Source organism: Astyanax mexicanus, chromosome 6 (genome assembly GCF_023375975.1).
Source record: "Astyanax mexicanus isolate ESR-SI-001 chromosome 6, AstMex3_surface, whole genome shotgun sequence".
Taxonomy (NCBI): Eukaryota; Metazoa; Chordata; class Actinopteri; order Characiformes; family Acestrorhamphidae; genus Astyanax; species Astyanax mexicanus.
The window spans coordinates 34,614,987-34,625,988 of NC_064413.1; the positions used below are offsets into that span (position 1 = coordinate 34,614,987).

The 11,002-nt window shown below is 41.2% G+C and overlaps 1 protein-coding gene across 1 annotated transcript in view; it reads left to right on the forward strand.

The window, feature by feature from the left end:
* foxo6a (forkhead box O6 a) overlaps positions 1-5,102 on the forward strand; it is a 44,629-nt gene extending 39,527 nt beyond the window's left edge. Inside the window, exon 2 of the mRNA XM_007249597.3 lies at positions 1,977-5,102. Within this exon, the coding sequence (XP_007249659.2) occupies positions 1,977-3,563 (1,587 nt within the window). The 3' untranslated portion in view covers positions 3,564-5,102. The remainder of the gene's footprint in view (positions 1-1,976) is intronic.
* The last annotated feature ends 5,900 nt before the right edge of the window (positions 5,103-11,002 follow it).

Genomic DNA, 11,002 nt, shown 5'->3' on the forward strand with positions numbered 1-11,002 from the left:
ATGTTTGCCCTGTGTCCAAAAACATGGAGATCAGATTAACTAAAAATTGCCCTGGTGTGTAAGTGTGAATGTCTGTATGCCTAGATATGGATTGGCAGGCCTAGGTCAGATCCTTAGTGCCCGATACAGTCCATCAGGTAGACAGTTATTTCTGGTTAAGAGTATGCTGTGTGCTGTGAGTGATGAAGGTAATGTGTGAGTGTGGTTGTGTAGTGTGTTGAGTGTAACCTTGTGTTCAGTGAAAGGATCTATACATTTAATGAAAATAATTATATATTCTAAAAAATTAAAAAAATACTGTTAGTGTTTTGTAATATTGCCAAAATTGTTAGTATTGTAAGCGCAATTTTTTTTGTATTATTACTTTAGGGCCATATTACCCACCCCTACTGTAGACAAAATCATACATTTCTGTCTGTAGTGAAACAGGAAGCACATATTTTATTGAGTCTCGTGAGGCTGGTGTTCTGAGCGTCCCCAGCAAGCCGAACCCCAGGCCTAGCAGCTTGATGAAAGGCTATGGGGAGTTCAGCTGCAGCTTCAAAAAGCAGCCCCCCCTTCTCCTCCTCCTCCTCCTCACCAGCAAACCCCACAACAGATTCCTGCTTTATTTTGCGTTCACGTTTACCCTGTTGCCATGGTTACCCCTCCTTACAGGAGGTGCTACCTTGAGGAGCCATTCTTCGATCACCTGACTGGAGATGCAAACGTTTCATTTCTCTTTTCATTCAACATCGTAGTTCCTATACATCATACACAACCGTCTCTACACACTGTAGGCTGAGAGGCTGGCGACTTTTGATGTCAATCCCAGTTGGCCTGACTGATTTTTTAAGCTGTAGATAATATTTTAAGCTTATTGTCTGCATTTTATTATCTCCTAGAAAGAAACAAGGACTTTCCCTCACAACATAAGTCACTTATCTTTTAATATAGCAATATTAATATGTATTTGAGCAGCCCGAATGAAATTAGTCATGCCTGAAGAGAAAGAATGATGGATTGAGTGTGTTCCTCTGAAAATGAGTGGCTAGGAGCAGTCACTGAGCCCGAGATAAAATGAGCAATAATGTTAGCATCTGCATCTTTTTCATTTGATTTGGCTCTGGATATAAAAGTAATGAAATGCAATATAGTCATGCGTGAGTGAATGGAAAACAAGACTCTCTGGGGTGAGCAAAGGTTAGGAAGGAAAAGAGAGGGTAAGATGAAGAATATAGAACCGTGAATGCAAGTGGGAGGCAGATTCATCTGACTCCATTATCTGTGCTTACTCCCGGCTCAATCACTCGATACGTTTCCTCTCTCAGAATGGGAGAGGAGACTGGCAAGGGGCCAGGCTGGCACAGGCTTCAAAAACAGCCCAAGCCAAGTGCACTGAACCTGGGATTAGCCGACATCCACACCAGGCCAACCGAGGGATCCCCCTGCCTCAAAAAAAAAAAAAAAAAAACACGAGCAGGATTTCTTGGCTCGTGGCACTCTTAAAAAGTGACTGCATTTTTATGATAAATATAAACATATTGTTTAGCATTTAAAATTTTCAACTGTAGTTACGTGCTGGTTGTTATAAAATGCATAAAAAAGGAAATGTACAAATTACACAATTATACTTTTATGCACAATGGCTGCCTGTATAAAAGTACACTGGAGGAATAGAAACCAGTTGCCTTAAAAAATAAGAATGACTACACACGGACAGTGAGTGTCAGTGACTAAAGGACATACATTCAGTATGCAAACAGACGGTGCCAGGAGCCAGTGGAAAAGCTCCCAAAACAAAATTTTAACTCAATTATTATAAACTGTTTTAATGTAGTTTAATGTAAGATCTAGTTTGAATGTATAGTAAACACAAATGTTCAACTGACTTATTTAAAACTAAATTAAGATTTACAGCATAGATGTAAAAGATTCCTGAACCATCCTTAAGATTTGCTAACAGTCTGTCCTTTTTGTCTTTTTTTTATTCACAGAACTCCATTCGGCATAATCTGTCCCTTCATACCCGCTTCATCCGTGTGCAGAATGAAGGCACAGGAAAGAGCTCCTGGTGGATGCTGAATCCTGACGGAGGAAAAGCAGGCAAAGCACCCCGGCGAAGGGCTGTCTCTATGGACAACAGCACTAAGTATCTAAAGAGCAAAGGTCGAGTGAATCGCAAGAAGATAGGCGGAAGAGCAGGATTGGCCTCTGTGACCCGAGTGAGTTTTCATGGTTCCCCAGAGCAGACAAGCCCAACGGGGAAGCCTGGGACAGGAGCAACAGGTGTGGGGGAGGATTTTGAGACGTGGACTGACCTCCATTCTCGAGCCAGCTCTGCAGCTTCCACACTAAGTGGTCGTTTGTCCCCTATTATGGCAGAAGGGGAGCTGGAGAACCCAGAGGAAGGAAGACTGTCCTGCTCTACGTCACCACACCTCTACCCTAGTCCCTCCAGCACTCGTTCCCCTGCAGCACACTGCACTCCGGTGGAACTGCCACAGCTAGCAGATCTCACTGGAGCAATCAGCCTGGAAGAAGGGTACCACCACCATCAGCCCACACGCCACAAGCGCCCAACCTACCACTACAACAGTGGATCTAAGGCCCAGGGATCCTACTGTGGCCCTGTGTACAGCCAGCCAGGTGTGGGCATGCTGCGCCATCACTCACCCTTGCAGACCATCCAGGAAAACAAGGCTGCCAGCTTTTCCGGCAACTTGCAGACCTATTCAGGCACAAATGCCTTGCAGAGTCTACTTACGGGAGGCCAACAGTACTGTGCCAAGGACTTGATGATTGGCCAAGAGCACGAGGCCATGATGGTTCCTCCTAGCAACGGAACCCGTGGCCACCATCATGGCCACAACAACCACAATGGCACACACAATCACAACCCTGCTCACAGCCACAACGGCACCCACAGTCACAACCAACCACACAGCCACATCTCTGCTTCGAATGCAGCTGCCAATCCTGCTCACAACCACAGCATGAGTCACAGCCTGGGCCAGAACCATCGACCTCATGGTCCTGCCACCCACGGTCAACCCAATGCTGGCCACATGCAGCCCTACAACCCTAAAGCGCCGTACCTGTACAGTCCCCCGGCTCATGCACACCTTCCTGCTTCCACCACACTTCCCCCAAACCCTGCCGGCATGCAGGGTGTCCCTCAGGACTCCTGCCACTTGGCCACTGCCCCACACCCGCACCCTCGCCACAACACCTATCCAGGCCCACACCAGCAAGCCATGGCCGACGGACCATACCATCAAGCTCAGGGCATGGGGGGAGGAGGAGGTAGCGGATACCAAATCTACCACCATCCTCATCACCCCTATCCTCATGAGCGGTTGCCGGCAGACCTGGACGTGGACGTCTTCCACGGCAGCCTGGACTGTGACGTAGAGTCCATCCTCCTCCATGACATCATGGACTCAGGGGAGGAGATGGACTTTAATTTTGACTGCTCCCTGGCGCAGGGCATGGGCATTGGAATGGGCATGGGTATGGGTGTGAGCATGGGACTCACTGGCCCACAGCAGAGCCACAGCAACCAGAACTGGGTGCCTGGCTGAGACCCATCCTTACAAAATGCCATGAACAATCTCAATGACCAAACTTCCTACAGGCCTCCCTGATACATAGAGGGGAGATGCACTGTGCTTGATTCACACATTCCTCAACTAAAGGACAAAAAAAATCCAGAAGATAATCTTTACTTTCAGTTTCAGTTCCTGTCTTACTCTGCCTGCTCATCTCCCTTTGTGCTGTTCTGAAATGTGCGTTCTCCTCTCATCCAGTACACATCTGTTAGACTCCGCTTAACGTCAACCCACTATGCTCTCGCTGACAGAACCGTGATGACAATCTCGACTGTGTTGCCCAACAATGCCTTCTTCTCCAGTCAAAACTAAACTCTTGAGCACTTTAACTGCGTAAAACAAATCCGTATCTCACTTTCACAATGGGGAGCTGGCTCCCGGGTGGCAGGAGCTGTAGCTGGCATGTTGTTGTTGCTGCACAAGTGGGAAAATCTCACACCCATGGGGGTCCTGTACTTAGAAAAAAAAGATGAAACAGATTTATCTGCTCAGAGAAAAGTTTTAGAGGCACTTCGGTTTGCTTATTGGGGTGACTGAATAACCTCTATAACTTTATTTCTATTACGCAAACATGCATTGCTGGAGAGTTGAGCATTTGCCCTGTTGGGTTGACCTTTGTGTAACTGGAATTTTGTTTTAATTGTGAGATTTATTTTATTTAGTTAATTGTTTACCATTAGTTATTAGAGAATCAATATCATTTGGCAGCTCAGCAAACTAGTTTACAGTAATTTCACTATTCTATTTAGCGCGACCTTTTGAATTGGGGTGCTTTAACAGCTTTTTCTCTGGTCCACATTTAAGGAGATGTTTTCAAAAAATAAAATCCCCAAGTGCACCAAAATGTATCACAACAGACCACATAAATCCCCCACTGTCTGGATCAGGAGCAAGAAAGTAAATACAAGAAGAAGATCCTGTGTTCTGGACTAGTGCAGATATCTGCGCAATTTAGCTTGGTGAAATTGCACATATGGCATTCGTTCATAGCTGTAGTAATTATCTGGTTAATATACCCGGTTAAACTGCACCTGAACAGCTGTTTATCTCAAACTTGTGGAGTACAGTGTACGGATGGGTCAGAACGAGGTCAGATCACATTCTCACCACAAACAAACCGCTCTTCAGTTAATTTTGAACTGGCCCGACATCCCTTCTTCTTACAAGTCTCAGTGTAGTTGTCTTGGTCTGCAGCCAAGTGCAGTTAATATATTAACAAAATGAACCAGAATCCGTTTTTAACTGGTCTAAAAAGGTCAAACACTTAAAGATTACTTTGAAGAGGTTCTTTATATATCTAAACTTTGTTTTGAGTATTCAAAACAAAACTTTAATGGCTGCCCATATTATGTGCCCATATTTTGGTGAGAAATGTAAATAGCCTATAGTTTAACATAACATCATGTTTTAACAGGCTTATTTATGCTAGGCCAAGCTGGTCCAAAACTGGACAACCGTGGACATCTTACGTAAGTTAGTGCCGACCAGGTTTAGACATGTCCACTTCTATTGGAATTAGAAGTCTATCTCTCTGACTATCTCTCTCTCTCTCTTTCTCTCAGCGGGGGGGTTATATTAGAGCTCACCTTGTCTTCATGCCGATAGCTTCAGCTCCTCTGCCAGCCCAGACCGGCCCATCATCCTTCACTGGCCCATTAACGGTGGCTTGATTGAAATTCAGCGTCTTGTTTTTAATCTCCAAAGTGATGCTGCAGTGATGCATCATTATTGCAGATTGAGTACAACCCCCCTCCCCCCACAGACTAGGCCTCTCCTCCCTCTCTCACGTAATGTGTTGAGTGATGGGCATGATTAACACACAGTCATCCCGCACTCAGGAAGGCAGTAGCATTGTCCGTAGGTCCGCGCTAGGGCACGCTCATACATGCAGAAAACATATATGATGAAGGAGCTAGGCTTTGATTTCTTGTTCTTATAAGCTAAATAGTTTTTTTTATCCATAATACAAGTTGTCTCTTTTGTGTGTGGCTGAATAATTGGGAAGTGATGTGTTACCTTTTCTGTCCTTTTTTTTGAGGTGCCATAAAGCAGGTATACATATGACCAGTTGTTTTTTTTATGTCAGCATTTTCTTTGTTTTTAATTTCTTTTTAAAGTAAGGCAAAGAAAACAAAAAGGGCTTGAGCAGAGAATGGTTTGTTATATTGGCTACATCTGTGAAAGAACCACTGCCTCTTCCTCAATTCCTAGCCGTGTGTGTGTATGTGTGTGTGGTCTCTATTGCTACAGCCCCACGCTCCCCTTGAGCCCCTGTTTCTCTCCCCCTTAAGCACGGCTCTGCTCCATAAAGCAGGCGGGAGGGAAATGGGGCGCGTCATTATGGCAAAAGGTCAAGGATAGCTCACTCCATCAAACCTCTCGCTCAGATAAACGCTACTCAGCCGGCCCGGCTTTTGTGATGCTAATCTGTGACGCAGTGGGAGATCCTTCATACAATTTTCGATGTCATTATTTAATATTTGTCCCAGTCTTCTGATAAGTCAGACCACACACTGCGTCCCCTGCTTCGCCCGTTAACCACAGCCCCGCGCAAGCTCCGTCACCGCAGCACCCGCCACTCCGACTCCGACTGACTCCACGGACGTAGTGCATAAAAGAAGACGTGTCAGCGCTGGTATCAGAATAGTAAGCTCTAATATGAAATATTTAATATATAACAGCACACGTATAAATGTCAATGTTGTACGGAAGCGAGGACTGACTTACATGTGTCCCGACTCCCTCGTTCCTCTTGTGTGTTTATGGGATTTACGTCTTTCTTTACTGTTCCATGATTCCTTTTATTTTGTACAAAAATCTATATATTGAGAATAATGTATTATAGTTTTTAAAATGGACAAAAAATCGAATATCACTTTCATTGTTTCTTTTCTTTTTTAAGAGAATGTATCTCATCATTTGGTGACTGATAAATAAATGAAAAGAAAATGCTAACCATTCATGTCCGAGATGTGATTCATATCATGTTACATTATGGCTTTTTTGGGTGTAAGGTACTGACATGCCAAAAGATCATGAAGTGTTATTTCAGGAGGCTTCAGGGGCACATTCACACTGAGTGAGAACGTTTAATATTGTTATTATTGGAATTCATATTGGATGCCAGACATTCCGTTTACAATGTTGTGTAGGAAATTAACATTTTTGGATCCACTGTATCACATGTTTTTATGAGACATACAGCTCTGGAAAAAAATAAGAGACAGCTTCAAAATGATAAGTTTCTTTGATTTTACCAAATTAAAAAACTTTTGGAATATAATCAAAAGAAAGATGGATGATCACAAGCCATCAAACCAACCTGGACTGCTTGAATTTCTGCACCAGGAGTGGCATAAAGTTATTCAAAAGCAGTGTGTAAGGCTGGTGGAGGAGAACATGCCAAGATGAATGAAAACTGTGATTAAAAATCAGGGTTATTGCACCAAATATTGATTTATAAAATGTATAAACTTTAGGAATAAGAACCTGTTTTCTTTGCATGATTTGAGGTCTGAAAGCTCTGCATCTTTTTTGTTATTTCAGCCATTTCTTAGATCTTTCTGCAAATAAATGCTCTAAAAGACTGTTTTTAATTGGAATTTGGGAGAAATGTAGTTTATAGAATAAAACAACAATGTTCATTTTACTCAAACATATACCTATAAATAGCAAAATCAGAGAAACTGATTCAGAAACTGAAGTGGTCTTTTAATTTTTTCCAGAGCTGTATATTATAGAAGGCATTACCACACTGTGCCACACAGTGGACAGTGGATGGTAATGATTTTGACTGGTGGCATTAGGCTAGAACTGTGTGAACAGACAAATGACTCTGAATGAATTTACATCCACATTTAATGCAGGAGGCCCAACATGCATTCCATGGGACAGGACAAAGTTATGGGACACCATACTAGTCTTGTGTTAGATGACATTTGGCATGTCTGTTTATTTGTTAGATGATTGTAGAACAGCACTTTTTTCAAATTCCTAGAAATGGTTCTTTGAGTGAGGCCATAGAAGAACCTCTTTTGGTTCTGTACGCTTGCAATAGAGAGAGATGTTCAAGTGTGAAGAACCTCTACATCAACTGAAAGACTTTTTAAGCTTTTAAAATTTTTCATCTCTATCACAAGCATGCTTTACATTACGGAACCAAAAACAGATTTTCTATGGCTTCAATCACAGAGCCATTATAATTATTTAATTAAGTGTGCAAACGTGTATCACATGCTGACAGTGACTGTTGCTTTACACAGTGAGGTTAGGAGTTGTTTACATATTTTCTATAATGGTTTTAATGTGAATAATCCTAGGACTCAGGTGTAGCTGTGTAGCCTTGTTCACATTTGAGTGACAGATCGTCTGTTGGAAATTAGGTCTGCATATACGGCACAGGTAACATACGCGTGTGTGTTGGGGTGGAGTGGGGTGGGGGGGATTGTACGGTGTTCATCTGAGAGAGAGAAAGAGAGAGAGAGAAAGAGAGAGAGAGAGAGAGAGAGTGAGAGAGAGAGAGAGGGTTTGGGGGTGGGGTGGTGAGTATCTAATAAGGCTTGTTATCGCCTCTGAAGCTGTAGGTTGGTCACAGCTGTCATAGTCCCATCTGAGGCGTTTTCACAGAGGGAGAGTGCCTCTCTGCACAGCCATACTGTCTGCCCCCCAGGGAGCCTCCCTCCTCCCACTCCGGCTGAGATGCACGCTTTTAATTGACTCAACTCTGCCAGAGCCTCACTAGAGAGAGGGAGCAGGAGAGAGAGAGAAAGAGCGAGAAAGGGAGAGAGCACGCGCGAGAGAGAGAGAGAGAGAGATGGAAAAAAAATGTGCAGAACAGGAACACACTACAGATTCATGAAACAATAGGTAGTGGAAAGGTAGACAGGTAGATGATAACTATTTCTGCTTCTCCACAGCTATTCATCTTACATGTTATATCTGTCATATCAAAACTATACCATATTAATAGTACATGTTGTTCCAGCTTTAATGCCAGCTGCTTTTCACACAGTATATGAACATTTCATGATGGATGTACACAGGAAAACATTGGCCACTATATGTGGGTTCGCCGCTATATGTGTGCGCTGTGGGGGCGGGGGGTTGGGGCAAACTACACAAAACTCCAGAATATATTAAATATATTTCTCAGTCCAGCCCTGAATGTACCAACCTCTAAAAGAAATGCTGTTGCACAGTTAACAGTTATTTCAATTTGGACTTAAAATATGATTCAAAAAAATTCTGAGATATAATAGTAAGCGAAAGTAAGAGATATTTAGTGAAGCTTCAATAGAAGCTAGTATATCACCTATCTAGAGTTTGAATACTTGTTTGGACAGACAGCTTAAACGCATGTTTTTCAATGCTAGTGAGCACAGCATGGCCCAAAAGTCTGAGACCACACAAAACACCAGAGACTTTCTTTTCATTTAAGTCAAAATACATTTATAATAATATGGGTCAAATTGACCCGTAGAGAAAAAAATAAACCTTTATTCTACATTCTCAGAAACGTTAGGAAGATAAAATATTTTCTGTACCAGTCAAATGTTTTTAATACTGAAGTCATCCAGAATATGAAGGACCACATAAGGAAAAGTGTTAAACAAACCAAAATACTATGTAAAGCAGTTAAGTGGCTCTTATTTGAAGTGCTTTCTGAGGCTGGTAACTCTGATATTCTTATCCTGTACAATAGAGATAACTCTTGCTCTTCCTTTCCTGGGACAGTACTGATGAGTGCCAGTTTCATCATAATGTTTTGATGGTTTTTGATGGACTATCAAACTCTTGACAAGCACAGTTGTTAACTGAAAGCCATTCCAGATGACTGCCTTTTAAAGCTAACTGAGAAAAAGCAAAGCTGTCACCTAAGCAAGCACTGCTACTTTGGAGAATCTCAAATATGAAAAATATTCTGGTTTATTTAACACCTTTTTTTGCTTACTGAATAATCCCATATGGTTTTGTTCGTGGTTTGAATGACTTCAGCATTAATTTACAAAGTAGATTTTTTTTAAGAATGAAAAACCACTTAATGGGTGTGTTAAGTAGTTAGTTCTTTTTAGTTATAATCTTTTTAGTTATTTTGTATGTCTTCCCTTTAAGCTCAAACTCAAACTATTCTCAGGTGGATTTGATCTTCTCATCAGAGGCTTTTGCACAAATCTGTGCAGTTCAGCTCAGGCATCCACTGTCAGTAAAGTAAGAATAGGACATAATAAATACTAAGACATTCAATAATTCATATAAATACTTAACAAATTTCATTTTCGACCCACATTCCTATGCTGATTTTATAACATATAAAATAAATATTTAATTAGAAAGGATTGTATACTTAACACATACTACTTCTACTTATAAGTGTATTTGAATGGTTAATAACTTAAAATTCAAAGAAGAAGCATTTAATTGATATTCTACATGTGAGGGGATCTTTAAAGCTGCAGTTCCTAAGACTCATTTTAAATCCCTAGGTCCTATTTATTTTCTTTTAAAATTGAAAATAGTATATAGTTACAGTATATAATATATAGTATAGTATATAGTATACAATATAGTTATTTCTTACTGTTTGACTGTTTCAGTCTTGTGAAGGAGTGGACCAGGAAAAACTACAGGATTTCAGCTCTTATTTATGAATATTCATGACATGCAAACGTATCACTTCTAATTGGCAAAGTGACAAAAAAAAGTCTAATATATGGCATAAATGTGAGTCTGCTGCCATCACGCAAAACCAAGTATATTTACTCTAAAGACAGGATGTCTCTGGTAGGTCTTCCTACAAATTTTTCTGGCCATGACAGCATTTTGGTGGTTACTGTTAAGTTACCGTGGCGCTGGTAATAGCATTGATACAAGAGCTATTGTGAACTACTGTCTACCTGCTCTGAAAAGGCTGCTCAACAATGCATGTTAAAAAAATACTTTTTGTGTGGTGCAATTACACATTCTAAACAAAAAAGTTCACGACAGTCACTTTAAACTCAAACATTTGATTTTAACATTGTGTACAGTATAAAGAACTCATCAGAAACAGTCACAGAAATATTCACTGAAAGGTTTTTACAAACCAGTACGTATGTGCTACATGTAGCTTTACCTAGATCATATTCAGGGCCTCACCCAGGGTGAAGCTTGCCTGAAGAATATATAGACCAAAGTTTAAAAATCTTTTGAAAATGTTTTACATAGAACATACTGTATATCAAATTTTTACCTCTATGTATAGAAACAGTTACAGATTACTGATAATATGCAGCCTTGAAAAAAAAATAAGAGACCACTTAAACCAAATTGATATACATTTTTACCAAATTGAAAACCTCTGGAATATAATAAAGAGGAAGATGGATGATCACAAGACATCAAATGAAGCTGAACTGCTTGAAGTTTTGCACCAG